This window comes from Molothrus aeneus, chromosome 1, assembly GCF_037042795.1.
Source record: "Molothrus aeneus isolate 106 chromosome 1, BPBGC_Maene_1.0, whole genome shotgun sequence".
In the NCBI taxonomy this organism is placed as follows: Eukaryota; Metazoa; Chordata; class Aves; order Passeriformes; family Icteridae; genus Molothrus; species Molothrus aeneus.
Window position 1 is genome coordinate 60,647,410 of NC_089646.1, and position 15,909 is coordinate 60,663,318.

Below are 15,909 nucleotides of genomic sequence, written 5' to 3' on the forward strand. Positions count from 1 at the left end.
TGTTCTCTTCCTAGTCATGTTGGCATTCAGGATTCTACGTCGCATACTTTTAAAGGCTATCAACGGTTTGGTCTCTACTACCTCAGAAGTCAACCGCTCAGAGTTTGTGGAATGAAAGCAAATTGACAGGCCCGCAAACCATGAGTGGTGGGCAAATTCATAATCAGCAGCAGAAATAGTCCGACACATTTCCTTTTAATTTTAGTTAACAGAAAAGGTGGAGGTGTTGGATTGCACTAAATAGTTATTTAGTTGTTTGCACTGGGTGTTGAAAAAAATGTTATTGGGTCGCGTGGATGGTATATTCCCCCTCACGTGGTTTCTCCCTCACATAACCCCCTGGTTTCTGTATACCCTGGTGGTCTGTCCCACAGGTGGTCCCTCCCCTCGCCCCTCCCCAATGTTATCCCATTGGTCACAGTCCTCTTTCCCCATCACCTGGGGCATAAAACCCTACGGCAGGTGTGGTTCGGTCTCCTTGCTACCTGGGTGGTTGCTGCTACCAGAAGTGTCCTGTCTCAAGCTAATAAACTGGATACTCGTCTTCACATGGCAAAGAGCGCTTCTTGTCTTTTATCTTCAGTCTATGCAATTCCGTGTGGGCTTTAGTCCTGAGCAAGCCAGATCTGGATTTATATTAGCCCAGAGAACCATGGATTTATTGCAGGTGTCCTCACAAAGATGTTGCCCTTACTTCCTCTGCTGCCATGTGTTGTGGTTTCATCACTGCATACAATCTCATCATCTTTCTGTTTCTCTGCTGTGTTTGCTTCTTCCAGATCGGTTGTAAGAAAAGATACTATTAAAAATAATGCCTGTACCATATTCTCCCTTACAAATTGTTGATTCAAGGCTGGCATCCTTAGAGTAATCTGAGCTTTACACCTTCCTGTCATTCTCTTATTGTTCCCTGATCCCCACAGAGTTAGCACCAAACAGAAATGACCTCGGTGAAAAACGCCAATCACTTGTTTTTAAAATTTTAAAATTTTAATAGTAATAAAGTATTTATAAAAATGGTAATATAATTAGAGTGATTGGACAATTTGGATTAGGACAATATGAGACAACAGAAAGAAAGAGTTACAGACATCCAGGTACCTTTTTCTGGGCAGCATAAGCTTGAAAAAAGACACCCGTTAACAGAGGATTAACCCTTAAAAACAATAACCTGTTGCATATTCATGCATCTCATACATGATGCATAAATTCCATTCAAACAAAGGATTCTGTCTGGTCAGCGTCAGCTTCTTCCTCTTAATCCTGATGGCATCTTCAGGACTGAGTGAGGTGGGAAGAAGTTCGTTTCTCCTGATAATGGAGCAATAAATTCTCTTTCTCTGAAAGATTTAGGTGTCCTGTGGCTGCTATCTCACTGTGAGTCCTTTCTTTAAAAAAAATATCTTACATAGCATAGTTTCTATTTTAACATTGTGTTATAACCTAAAACTATATTTACCACACTACTTAAGAAAATTATTACAGCGTAACTTTCTGACATAACACATATAATATTCATTTTAATATTTGCGAAAAGCCAATCATAAAATACACATTTTTCACACCTTGGTGAGACAAGGGCTAGGATTTGCATCCATTATTTAAAAGTAGTCTCCTTCTGCAGTGAAAAAGGCATGGGTAAAGACTATTTCTCCTTTTCACGCAGCACAAGGCCTAATTCAAGATGAGCAAAGAGTTCGTAGTTCAAAGTAGCCTGACCCCATGACTGTAGGTGGCTTATCCCAGGACAAGGAAGGTAAGGTAGCTGAGCCTCTTGGGCACCTCTGGCTGGGGGCCTCATCCTCAGGCACATCTGATGCTTGCAGATGGTCCTGAGTGTGTGCAAAGGGAGGCAGACATCTCTTGTAATAGCATCGTGCTTGCTCATGGGGATTAAAGCCTTTCCCTGGAAGAACCTTCCCAAGTATGATTTTCTGTGGGGAAACTGGAGCAGAAGTTTTTTTGCATAAAAGGAGTGGGTTGGTTGTTTGTTTGTTTTGGTAGGGGAGTGGGTAGTTAATCTCAAAGACCTTAATGTTAGTGCTAAGACTTTTTTCACTCACTTGCACCTCTCCACACTTGGATGTTCTGCTGCTGTCCCACAGCAGAGAGAGCCCTGGTGCTGCCCAAGGCCCCTGAGCATGGCTGCTGGGGCTGGGCAGGTGCCAGCAGTGGCCTGGCCGGTGTGTGGGGGAAGCAGATCATGGTTTGCTGACTGACCTGGTGGTGTTTGCCACTGCTCTCAGACAAATGCCTACTCCTCTGGAAGCTTCCAGCAGGTGAAAAAACTACACCCAACACTGCCTTATGAGTGCTCCTGTACCAAAAGAAGTTGAGGTCATGTGTCAGTAGTGTATGTCTGTGGGTATTGGGCTCATGTGGTGCTCCCAGCAGCTTTGCTTTTTTAACTGCTCAGCCCTGCATACAAGCAGGGGGCCAATGAGCCAGGGCTGGATTAGTTCCCTTACACATGGGATGCAGGCTGCAGTCCTTGACACCTCTGTTCTCTGCACTTTGCTGTGAGTGTGTGTAGCCATGATACTTTCTGAAAAATCCTTTCCTTAGGATTTTTCCTCCTGAGAAGCTGAGAGGCCTCAGGAACAAAATGTAAACAATGATTATATGCTGCTATGGAATGCAACAGGTGGATCTGTGATTGGTCTCATGTGGTTGTTTCTAATTAATGGCCAATTACAGTCAGCTGGCTCAGACTCTCTGTCTGAGCCACACGCCTTTGTTCTCATTCCTTCTTTTTCTATTCCTAGCTAGCCTTCTGATGAAAATCCTTTCTTCTATTCTTTTAGTATAGTTTTAATATAATATATATCATAAAATAATAAATCAAGCCTTCTGAAACATAGAGTCAGATCCTCATCTCTTGCTTTAGTCACATCCTCGTCTCTTCCCTCATCCTCGGACCCCTGTGAACACGGTCACAAATGTGCCTCAGTACAGGCCTGTTGTCCACAGGAAACATGGCCAGCAGCCTCCTTACAGAGCAGATCTGGAGATACTTTGGTGTCCACTTTGAATTTCTTCTACACCTGTCCCAGTTCCTTTGGAGGGATCCCTGGGGAGTCCCCCTAAGCCCTATGTTCCCTGGTAGCAGCAGGCAGGCAAGGAAACTCCACACAGCTTCTGAGGGTGCTAATTAGATGAGGGTGCTAATTACTGGGGGTCCCACCCCTGGGAGCAGCATGGTGTCTGAGGTAGAAGGGGGAAAGAGGGAAGGAGGGGGACAGAGGGAGAGCCTAGGGAGAGCCTAGGGAGAGAAGGGCCAAGAGAAAAGCTTCTGTTCTCCCTACCACAGATTAACAGGGAGATTCAAAGTGGGCACAGAATAAAACTTGGGCCAATGGGATTACAGATCCATGATACTGCAGGGGAGGATCACAGGCTTGGAATAAACTGTACATTTTTGAGGGGTGAGACAGAGCATACCATTTAACTAAATGTAACACCACATACACCAACACCTGTGTGATCCACAGCTGGGTGTTTTAAAGATAAGGACTCGATGGGCTGGTCTGCACTACTCCTGGAGAGAAGTTTGGGACCTACCCTGTGTATGCCTGCTTGCTGGCTTGCTCGCACACAGCCTGTGTGAGGAGAGTTGGCAACACACCAGACAACTAAAGACCAGAGGCTCCTCAACACGGATGCCATGAATGCATCTGCAGAGACAAAACAATCTGGCTATCAGGTTTGGAGTTGCTTTTGAGCTGGGGCCTTCAAGGTTTAAGGCAGTGGTTCAAGCAGGTAACTTCTGCATGAGCTAGAGAATGTTTTCTTGTCATACTTTTGGCTAAACACCTGTGGTGCCTGAAGAGCAAGGAGTTTAGTTCCGAGAGCCCCTTGCTGAGGCACTCCTCAGAGGGCAGCCACTGCTGCTGGAGGGCCAGGGGAAGGGCAGAGGATTCAGACGGTGCTCCATGTCAGGGCAAAGATCTGTCTACATCTCATGTAAGACCTATGGTCAAACACAAGACACATTTAAACCAACAAACTCAGTTTATCACTTTCCAGTTACATGATCACCTGGAGGTCAGAGCAAACTCTTTGCCACCCATTCTGTGGTGATTTTAAGCTCGCTGCAAGGGACCAAGCTCTTACTGCTCCTCCCCTGGCATAAGATGGTGATGTCTCCTGTGGAATCCTCTGACTTCTTCCCCTCAGGGAAATCCCCAGGCCCAGCCTTGGAAGACTTATCATAGAGTTTTCCCCACCTAAGCTGACAGAGAGGACTACCCATGGTGCTCTGCAGCACTACTGCCAATCTACATTAGATTGCCTCCCCCACTGGCCAGCTGACATTGCTGTGAGAAACAACTACTGACTTTGAAAATTTGAAAGGTTTAATAAACCTTGACAAAAATACAACAAAAGGACTACATAAGGAAAAATTTGCAGCACTGAGAATTACCCTCATGGATACCACCTCACCAGTTCCTCTTCAAGATGGATGCACAGTCTTTTATACCCCTGGGCGGTGCATCAGCCAGCCCTGGCCCCTCCCAAAGTCTGTCAGTCAGCTCTTCTTTGCCATTTAACCATGGAGACTGCTTTCTTGTAACTTGATTGGAGATCAGGTGTTGCCATGCCACACCCCCTAAGCAACAAGCTTTTCCATTCCCAACTGCCCCAGGTAAGGGGCACATGTGCAGCCTTCTTTGTACTTGTCCTAAACAACCCAGGCTGTCTGATGGCAACAATACAGAGTGGGGGGAAAAGGGAACTATAGGGAGAACAGAGGAATCTAAACTACAGTAACATAACTATTCATCGCTAAAGCTTTTCTTAATATTTACACAATAGTCTCCCTTAATTGTGAGAGCCAATCATCTCATTATCTACCTATAATATTGCCCACCCCAATTGTTCATCCCTCATCCCCCTACAGTTTGCTGCCCTGTGCCCACCCCTGTGCCCCCAGGTCATTTCTCACTGACCCCACACTTAGGTCGTGCAGAGTACATGGTCCGGTCTTTTGTCTCTGGTCCCTTTGGTGTGGTGGATGCAGTAAAACCCTCACTGGAATATATCATGCAAAGACCCTTCCTGTCTTTCCTCTGCTGAGCTATTTGTGGTGTGTGTATGGACTTGAAATGGCTGTTCCCGTGGCCTTTCTCTGAGCAGCTTCTGGAGGAGATGCCTCAAAGAAGGTTGCAGCATTTCTACCACCCTGCCATGCTGCAAGTCTCCCTCTGGTGAAATCTTAGACCTTGGCTCTCAGGGCACAAGGGAGTTCACATGGCTGCTATGGTGATTTATGGAAGAGTGCTGGAGCTGCCTCTGCCCTAAAAGCTCAGCTACAGGTCAGAGTTAAAAGCTGTCGCTGGCTTCTGTGGCTATCCTGGGTCTCAGTGAATGCTTCTGCTCTGATTTGCACTGATGTGTGCCTTGCTCAGGGCTTTCTCAGTCACCTCTGATATGCAAGGGGAGGTGCAGATGAACCCACTCATTTGTGACCTTACAAAGCAGGGAGCCAGAAACCCAGTCAGCCTGTACATGAGGGATACTGGGGCACCCTCTGATCTGTGCTCCTTAGAGATGGTGGCTCTGTTCAGCAGGCTTTGAAGTGAGGATTTTTTGGCTGGGCACAAACTTGCTCCAGTTGCAGAAGAAGTGCCTTTGCAGGGGGTCTTAAAAATGTTCCTGAGGTGTCCTCATCTTTCCAGTATGTGGTTTCTTAAAAGTAACAGAGCAATTTTCTGCTCAACATTTCTACAAAAGCTGTGTGTGGCACTGATTCTCTGCTGTGAAGGATTGCAGCCTCTGGAGGTCTCAGTTCCAGAAAAGCCCCAAGCAACCGAAACAAGGGTTTAATGAGATGAAATGTGTGTGGCAACGTTAGCCATGACAGCATTATCAGCTTTGCTGCTGCTGTTAAATCCCAAGTGCATTTCCTATCCCAGCAAGCTTCAGTAAAATCCTCAAGGGCATTTCTTTTCTCCTAGCGCCTGGGTAATGCCATGCCATGACTCATCTGCTTTTGTACTGTCAAAGCATGTTCAGTTCTCTGCAATGTGACTGAGCACCTGATGTTTGGATCCGCTCTATCAATTACCTGTTGGGTCATTTGTCCTCTGGATGAAAATTTTGTGACACTTGCATGTGTGATGGAATGTGTTTTAAAGAGAACTGTGCACCATATAGATAGTTTGGGTGAACTACCCCAACCTCTGCTTTCTTTTCCAGCTGGATTTTCAGTCAAACTTCCAGTACACTGTTAACAAAATGCACGTGGAGAGAAGGGACTCAGCTACAGGAGCCCTCACTCTCATCTCCTTCTGTGTGTAAAACCTAAAATGTCACATTTCCTCCATGCACAATTAAAAAGTCTCACTTGAAAAGGCCAGAACAGCTTGACTCTGCTGCCCACACACTGATAGCCTGACAGCAGTGTCAGAGGCAGTAAACAACAGTCCTTGCAACTTGGACAGGAAACGCTGGGGACCCTCTCTACCTGGAATTAACATACAAACAGCAGCAGTAACAGCCTCTCCATGTGCCTTGTGAGTAATCAGTACCCCTCACCCCTGTGCTTGATGGCTTTCTTTATAAATACACAGCTCACCTTGCCAGTCTTATAATATTTTCCTATTTAGCTCTGCTTCATCTACTTCTCCCCTAAGATTAGAGTCTTATTTTGAAGTACTGGGTGCAACGTGCCTTTGCATTTCTAATATATGGGTGTCAGTGAATTGCCAGATGCCTTTACACCTTCTTTCTTCCATCCTCTGTGACCATGTGTGCATGTGAAGAGCTCTCGACTGTCCATCTTTTCAGTGCTAATGCTTGGACTCTGCAATTGTGTTGCCAAGGTGGGAACTTTCTTTGCAGAAGAAAATTTTACTTCCCATGGTAGTGTCAGCCATGATAATTACTGTGCATTCAGCCGAAATTTCCAAACACATATGATCTGGCTTATTGATGTTGTAAGCCTGAACTCAGTGTCACAGACCACAGAATGTTTTATGAGCAAGGGAAAGAGCACAGCTCTTACCACATACCTGCCATTATTGCGGCAGAATCTCTTTGACTCAGCACCAAAGTGGCTTCCTTGCCAGTCTAAGATGAAAACAGACTGCATTAAGAGACAAGTGAGTTTCAACTGCTGATTTCTCCTCTAAGCAGTGCTCTTAAATTTTTTTTAGTAGAAAGAAGATTTTCACAAAATCTATGGGTGGCTCACGCCTAGAATTTTATTCAATCCATTCAAAAAATAGACAGAACTATAAGGTGGCACATATTGTCAGAGAGTACAAATGTCACATCTTTCTTTATACACTTTAATTTAAATCCATAGATTAAGACAGTAAAATAATTGCCCTGGGTGAGAAAATAATTAGGGGTCTTCCATGAAAGGACAAGTCTTTAGGTAAGCATTTACACAGATGCATCTGGTTAAGCATAACTTTTTCTATTCTCTATAAAAATATAAACAGCATTTCAAAATGTCTTTAGATACGTATGTTGAGATCATCTAACATGGCACTGATGTACTGACAGAATACAGGGCCTGGGCATGTCAAACCACATTTATTCATTCTCACCCAGACGAAACAAAAGCATTTTGTATTAGCCTCAACATAATAGTCTAATGAAAGAAACAATATCAAAGCAAAGACACACAAGTATGATGTTCCTCCTCCCACAGGAATTCCTTAACTTTATTTTGTTTGTAGTATTTGCTAGCACGGCAATGACTAAGACAGAAGTGGCACTTTAGCACAGGTTAGTTGTAACTCAGGATCAAATATAACTTGCCTTTCCCAGGAAGTTACATTGCTGGGAAGTGCCAGGATCAAATTAAGGGCTCTCCTTAACACATACGTTTTACCTGTGCAGTATTACTTTGATACAGACTGTAGCATATGACAGGATGACAAGTGCAAATTACAAGGGCAGAATCTTGGCTTCCCAGACAGCAGAACCAGGTGGGAAATGTAAGACTGAACAGTATTTTAAAGGCAAAAACCAATAAAAATTAAACAAATTAATGAAATTGAAAAAACAGCAAATTCATCTAAACTTTAAATAGTGGGATGTAGAGTGCTCCTGGTACAGCTTTAGTAAGTGCACCTTAGGTTTCCCAGGGATGCATTCTGATAAGCTAAACACCTAATAATTGTTGCAAGAACTTACTGTACCCACAGAGATTAAAAGGTTCAAATGTACTGAATATATTAGTCACAGGTCTAATCACATAATTTCCTTTTTCCCAATCCTAAATTTTTACCAGAGCAGCTCCCCCATTAGCTGCATGTTTATATAGAAGAGCACTCGATATTTTACTTGACTAGCACAGAGGCCAACAAGGGCTGATATTTTCCACTTAAAGTGATCTACAAGAGAAACAAAACCCAGGGGAAGGGTCAGGTTTCAGATAAAGGCTGGACATTTTGAACTCTGGACAAAGTGACAGGTATCTTTGATTCTCCTGGTGCTGGCGCTTTTATGACTGGGTTTGCATGGGCTTTTATATCAGCTATTCTCTCTTTAAATCTTTGCTGGAGGTACTTCTCTTCTTTAGAGTAACTTTTAGCAAAAGCAGACATCAGCAGGCACGCTGCCACAGTGGACCCTCCAACACAGAACAAGATTGCTCCTGCCAGCTTGCATATATCGAGGGACCCATTGAACTGAACAGCACGGGTATCCACAACAACAAAATCATCCTTCCCAAGAGCTTCTATTTTTGGTGGCACAAGAAAACCCACTACAAGAACAGCTACACCTATCAGCATAAAAGCCGTCCCAGAGATGAGTCCGACCTGGAAAACAAACAAAGAAACAAACAAAACCCCAATTAATTTCCAGTTTTTCCATTTCCCTTTCCAGTTTTCACTTGGGAAGTGCTCCTAGGAGGCATTTATCTTTCACTGTGTCTTGCAGAGACAGTTCTCTCTCTTAGAAGAAAGTGGGTATTTTTCTTTTAGGATATATGAGGCCCTAGTAGAAGTAGAATACATGGAAAAATGTTCTTTTTACAACTCATATTTATTTAATTGAGAACTGACATTTCTGGAAACAATGGAATAGGCATTGTTATCTTTAAACAGCATTTCATGTTGAAAGGTCCCATCAGGGAGAGGATCAGAGTTTAACCCCAGTGCTGTGTAACTGATTATTTCTTTAGCTTTAGCTGGTGATTAGCACCAGCTGCTGGTAGTCTGTCATATCCACCACTTGCTTTTACTTCATGAAATGTCATTCCTTTGCAGGGATTAGAAGGAAGTTGCTATTGCCATATGAACAGATCACAGAGTGTTTACAGCACATTTCAAGTGTAAGTACAAAATTTGGTTCACCCATAATGTTCCTGGGGGTAGGGATCATTGCGGGGTAGGGACTGCATGGCCTCACAGGCCCCATGCAACCTCTGCTCTTCTCCAATTCTCTCAAATTCCCTGACCTTAATGGAGATCTTCTGGTTTTCTTGATCCCTACATCACACTCTGCTCTTAACCTACCAGTTCTGTTCCCAACAATCTGGGAGGATTTCTATAGGTGCAAAGCAGAGGTAAACTACACTTTAAAGATGTACATGGGTTTCCCAGACAAGACTTTGGTGTTTCAGTGACACTGGCACAGAGAAACTAGATGATCCAAAGACCCCAAGGAGCTGACATATTTGGTAAGAATGTTCTGCTTTCAGACATAGTTATTTGGCCACCTCAGGCAAAACTGAGCAACAAAAAAGGCCATTCTGGATGAATATTTAATATGAGTAATTACACAGGGAGAGTCTTGAAATGGGAGCATCTCTCTCCAGGAAAAAGCAACAGGCAGTACCTTCCAGAATACAGAGCTCCACCTGCTCGGCGATCTCTGGATCTGAAAATCATCCTCATACTCCCAAATTGAAGCTGTGCAGTCCTCATAAAACTGGTGCAGGTAGGACCGAACTCCGTAGCGTTGGTACCCTCCCTCGGTGCTGCCCTGCGCCTGCTTGGACCCGCAGATGTCAGCATAGGAGCTCATCCTTCCTACCTGCAATGAGAGGTTCCACGCAAAGCCGATCATTATTGGTGTAGTGGGAAGACCAAAGATGGCTGCAAACTCTCCAGATGTGATGGAAAAAAAAAAGAGCCCAGGAGAGAGCTTTCCTTCATTCTTTTTCCAAACCGAGAAATGAGCCGGGCACAGCTGCATGCAGTGACTCAGCCTGACTGAACCCAAGGAACTCAGTGACTTGGCACAGCATGGCCCAAAGGTGCTGCAGGGAACACTCACTCCTATACACAGGGTGCTCACTCCCCATCTTTCACACTAATGTGCTACTGTGTTTCCATGGAGACTGAAAAAAGCAGGATGTGCCAGGTAACAAAATCCAGCATCCCTCAAGGGCTCATGTTGCCTCTCTTCCACACTGTCTCTGTCAGTCTCTAGAGTTTGCCACCCTATGAACTTTCCAAACTGCTGCATAAGAGGGGCTTTTTTAAAAACATTTTAAAATGTTTTTTTATGAGCTTTTGAAGTGCAGGACTAAGCACTGATATACCATTCACACCCATGGGAAACAGAGGCAAAATAAGTCCTAGACAGATTAAAAGAGTATATTAATTGTATTTAAATAGGAATAGTTTAAAAAAATTAAAAATGGAATGCCTTAAAAGCATCAATCTGCTCAGTGAGACTGAAATGGAAATACTAAGCTTGCAGCCAAGTACTGCTCTCTTGAAGAACTCAATGCCCAAGCTCCTGCTGACTTTAATAAAATCAGAAATTTGCCTGCTATGAAAACTATCAACCAAGTTTCTTACTCTATTTCATGTAAGTTCTCCTGACACACAAAATCCATATTGAACTATGCAAGTCCAAGGCCTGAACTTGCTTGTGCAAGCATGATGCTACTGAATTCACTGGAATAATACTAGCCCCTAAAAATAACTTGAGCAATAGCTCAATGTCATTAAGGCTCATTGGCTTCTCTTTAAAGAAGTTCAAAAAGCCTTAGTCCAAAGGGAACTGTTAATCAGAACTTGCACCTGAAAGTCATGGCTCAATTTATATCAGCTTCAAGCAGTATGTCAGATTTCTGCAGCAATTTCACTTAGAGGGAGGGAGGTTTGATGTGCTCATGGCAGCTGGGACTGTCCAGTTTTGCAGCCCTACAGACCTTTGCCTTTGGGAATGAGTGATCCTGCCAAGTATGAAATATCTGAGAATACAAACATTCAAATTAAGGTGAATCCAGCAAATATTGATGGGTATATAGAAATCAGTGCTGGCATAAACACTGAACTTCCAGCCTCTGGGAATCTGTGTGTGTTCTTGGCTCAGGAATAGAGGGAGATTTGCTTTTTCTTCTTTACAGGAACCATTATCTTGGGGTTTTATTTATTTTGTGTACCTAATATGCATGTAGTTTGGCATTTCATAATCTCAACATCTTAGAGTTGCAAATATTTCTCACACAACCCAGTGATGAAGTTTCAAGGCTCTCACTGAAGTCATGACCCAGTGGAGGAGGCAGCCCATGTGCTGCTGGGAGACCTGCCAAGGGCCAGAGGCAACACTGCTGGTGACAGAGCTTTGCAGAGCAACAGGGGCAGCACCAAGCTACTGTCAGGAGCCCCTTTTATGAACTCCTAACTGCCTCTGTACTCCCTGCAAGTTTTAGAAAATTAAAGAAGTGCTCTCCAAGTCTGTGGATGGGCTTGCTCTCTGCTGATAGTACAGCAGCAGTGTCCATCAGAGTGTGCTGAAGGTGCTGGCCTTCCAAGGAATGGTGGAAAAACAGGCATGGTGGAGAGAGACCTTGAGACAGCAGGAAACTACTGGGCAGCACCAGCTGCTCACCAGGTGAACTGGGAGACCCTGGCCCTGGGGCCACCCTGTGTCCTGTTGTACATAGCTAACACTGATGTTTCAAACTACAGTCAATATAATGAAAAACATTTGTTTGGTCATGGTTTAAGCCCAGATAAGCAACTTGCAGCCACTTGCTCATATCCACCCTCTACCCTTCCACCATGGTAGAATAGGAAGAAGAATCAAAACCAAAGCTTGTAGGCTGAGATAAGAACAGTTTAATGATTGAAACAAAATAAATATATAAATTAATATAATATATATATAAATAAAATATAATATTATTAATACTAAATAAAAAAAAGAGAGATAAAGCCCAAGAAAAAGAAGTAATGCACAATACAGTTGCTCACCATCTCAACCAATGCCAAACCTTGTCCCCAAACTGCCATCATCCCCTTCCTGGAAACTCCCACAGTTTCTCTACTGGGCATGATGGTCTATGGTGTGGAATACCCCTTTGGCTAGCTCACATCAGCTGTCCTGGCTGTTCTTCCTCCCACCTTTTTGTGCTGCTCCTCACTGGCAGAGCATGAGACACTGAGAATGTCCTTCATTTAGGGCAAGCATGAAGCAACAACCAAAACATCAGCGTGTTATCAGCACTGTTCTCATACTGAATCCCAAACACAGCACTGTAACACGGCTACTGAGAAAAAAGTGAACTCTATCCCAGTCGAAACCAGGCCAGTTTGTTGTGCTTTTTTATCATGCTATGAAGTTTTGAACACTATCATTTTCTCAGGTACAAAAAAAAAATACAAAATTTTGATATGTACAAGTATATAATCTGGACTATTGTGGGGAAAAGCTGCAAGTTATTTTACTTTTGGAGACTCTTTTTGTTTCCCTCAGGAAAACTGTTTATTCCCTACCCAAAGAAAGGGAACAAGAAGTCCTCTTTACTCACTGCCACCATTTCCTCAACAGCTGGCTGCCATGTTTAACAGCACAAGCACTGAGAAGTTCTCATAAAACCAGAGTTCTGCCCACCTCATAAACATACCTCAAGGGGAAAGGAGAAGAGGAAAAAATTGTGCAGTTTACCACAGCTGCTCCAGCTCTCTCATGCAGGGTCACACAGCCTATACCTAAATGTTAAGAACACTTTAAATCCAACCTCTCAACCCATCTTTTGGTCAAGCAAAGATTCCATCTCACACATCAGAAATAGAATAAAGAAGTCAACTAAAGTTCTGCAGAAACTCATTCTCTTGGGTCCTTACTTAGATCTTTATTCTCACATCAACCCTACCTTCTTAATAAATTAAGCATAACTTCTGGCTAACTTAAATCATCAAGGTAAGCAAATTTAGCTCCATGTAATGAGCAGAATGGTAAGTATTTTCCCCAGGTGTAAGTGCCTCCATAAGGTCAACTCAGGGAAGAACCAGAATTAACATGACTGGATAATGTGGCCTGCCAAAGCTTGCTTGTATTACTCCAGCTGCCACCAGCAGCATTCAAAAAGGAGGTGAAGCACTTTGCTGTGTCTGAACCACCAACTTTAGTTATTGTGATAAATTTAAGAAAACTGAATGTGACATGACAGAGACCTGTATAAACATGATCTTGCATTCATTGCACTGTCTATAGGTTTAGTCAAGAGAGAAAAAGGAGGATGCAGTGTTTCTAACAGCTTGATGAAGAACTGCTTGTAAGGACCACACAGCTCACATGACACTTAGATTCTTTTTCTTTAGCAATGTAAAAGGCTAATAGGTGGTTATGGTCAGGTATATGAGCAAAATGATAAATAAGAGCTGGGAGGTGAAATAGAAAACAAAAAAAAATGATCTTATGCTTGAAAGAGTTGTGATACCATCAAATAGTATGACCTTTTAAAATGGAAGGGAAAAAAAAGAAAAAGGACTGTAGGAATCATTAATTCTTTTCAAGCACTGCATAATTTTAATTCAACTGAGCATTTTCTTCATGGTCAGACTCTTTCAGTTATAAATAATTTATCTTCTGAAAAATATCTTGCCCCTTAAGAGAGAAGGCAGCTCCCCAGCCCTATAAGAAGCAGCCTGGTAATATGGGCTAAGATGGTCTCTTCTCAGCTGCAATGTAGATGTGATGTTCTTGCTACCTACAGATAGGGCACAGGAACTGAACAGTCAAGAGAGAAAACAGCTCTCCACAAGTAAGAGGGAAACGTGTGTCACAGCACCAATTTACATTGGATGAATAAATACTGCAGTAGCTATGATCTCTTGAGTGCTGATGTGTATTTGCATATCTTGCCTTCAGGGCTGAGAAACTAAACACTGAAATGTTGAGAAACTTTTGCTAAAAAAGAGAGGTGCTGTTACCCAAATCTGTGCTATTCACTATCTGAAAACATACATCCAGGCTGAAAGAAGCAGCTTAATCATCAAGTTTTTCAGTGCCTAAACCCAAGGTGCCCAGGAAAATGTGGGCTGTAGGATCACAGCTTCAGAGAACACCACTGCGTAGTAGCAATCCATCCCCTAGCAACTTTTGTTTCCATGGCAAAAGCTGTCCTGTTTACTTTGAGCTTTACTATCCTCTGCTGATCTGGGGAGATGTGATTGGATTGGTGAACAGACAGATTAAAACATGAGCAAGCTCCACGAAAAATTACCCAAAAAATTTTCCAAAGACTTTGCTTTATTGTGCCATGGTCGAACACATTTAAAAAAATTAAATGTAAGGAATTGTCATTTAAAAAGCCGCACAAAAGGAAATATAGATGTGTCATTGCTCTGTGACACCACACTGCCACCGAATGATGATGGTTGGCACAGGTGAAGTCGCCCTCCCATCCTTCAGATTTACACACTTTGACCCTTCTGTCTGAAGAGCCGTGTTTCCAGTCCTTACCTACAGAGAGCGTTCCTTGTCAAGGGGGAACACTGGCACGTACAGCCTGCCTTTGACAGCAGTCTCCGGGGTGCCCTTGCTGATCCTCCTGAGCTCCCGGCGCTTCCCGGGCCGGCGGCGGGGCCGAGCCGCGCTCCGCTCGTCCCGGCGCCCTGCCCTGGCTCGGGGCTGCGGCGCTGCCAGGGGCACCTGCAGCCGCTTCCCTGGGGATAGCCGGCATGCCCAGCTGCCTCCGGCAGCCCGTTCTGCTCCCCGGCCCTGCACGGGGGGTGCGAGCAGCATCTTCTCCCGTGTTCCTGGGGGGGCGGCCCCGCCCGCTCGGCCGCCGCCAGGGGCCGGAGCGGGATGCTCTCTCTCCATCTCCCGTTTCCCGGCCGGAGCGGAAGAACTCCGCAGCGCCCGGACGCGGACGAGATCTCGGCCCCCACGACCCTCCCGGCCCGGCGGTGCCCCGGTGGCAGCAGAAATCCCGGCCCGGCCAAGCCCACCCCGACCCCGGCACTGGCGGGGCAGCGTGGCACCAGCCTGCCCAGGGAGAGCCGCGTTCCCCCGAGCCGGGAGGTGAAGCCCGGGGCGGCCGGTGCCTTCCGCGGGACGCTCCGCGCCGTCCCCGCGCCGTCCCCCCGCCGGCGGCCACGGAAGCCCCCGCCGAAGTGCCGAGCCCAAGTTTTCCGAGGGGCCGGAGCGGCGGCCCCGCGGTTACCTGTCCCTCCCGGCGCTGCCCTCGGCCGGCGAGCCCCCGCGCTGGCGGCGCTAGCTGCGGCTGCCCCGGCCCGGCCCCATCTCCGCTCTGCGCCGCGCCGGCCCCAGACACCACGTATTATGTACGGCCCGGAGCGCCGCTCGCTCGCTCGCTCCCGCGCCGTGCCTGCGCACTGAGCCGCCGCCGCCGCCGGGCGCGGAGCGGCGCCGGGCCAGGCTCGCCAGGCCGCCCCCGCCTCGCCACACCGCCCCCTCACACGGGCGGCCGCCCGCCGGCGGGGAGCCGGAGCTGCCCGGCTGCCGGCCCTCCCCAGCTCCCGGCGCTCGGGGTCCCGCCGGCCGCGCCGGGCAGGCCCGCGGGTGCACGCCAAGGTCACGGCGGTGCCCTCCGTGGGTGTCGGCGCTGAGGCCTCTGATCGCGCCCCCCATACCTCCTCGCCCTTGCAGTCCGCATGGAAAATCCGGTGCCGTGCTGTCTGTCCAGACGAGGGATAGACGTGGCAGAAAGTGTCCTGCGAAGGACAAGGCGCTGAGATCTGG

At 45.8% G+C, this 15,909-nt stretch overlaps 1 protein-coding gene across 1 annotated transcript; it reads right to left on the reverse strand.

Annotated features, from left to right (window-relative positions):
* Window positions 1-7,181: 7,181 nt before the first annotated feature.
* Window positions 7,182-15,539, reverse strand: NRSN1 (neurensin 1). The gene is made up of 3 exons (XM_066557966.1): window positions 15,371-15,539; window positions 9,799-9,996; window positions 7,182-8,777 (listed from the first exon to the last, which is right to left on the reverse strand). Exons 2-3 carry the CDS (start codon window positions 9,985-9,987, stop codon window positions 8,379-8,381), a joined length of 588 nt encoding a protein of 195 aa, XP_066414063.1. The 5' UTR covers window positions 9,988-9,996; window positions 15,371-15,539; the 3' UTR covers window positions 7,182-8,378.
* Between the last annotated feature and the right edge of the window lie 370 nt (window positions 15,540-15,909).

Excerpts from the sequence above, each read along its gene's own strand:
- NRSN1 (XM_066557966.1), bottom strand. The coding sequence starts at position 9,987 with ATGAGCTCCTATGCTGACATCTGCGGGTCCAAGCAGGCGCAGGGCAGC. Across the intron at positions 8,778-9,798 it reads GGAGCTCTGTATTCTGGAAG|GTCGGACTCATCTCTGGGAC; the intron begins GTACTGCCTGTT and ends TTTGTTTTCCAG.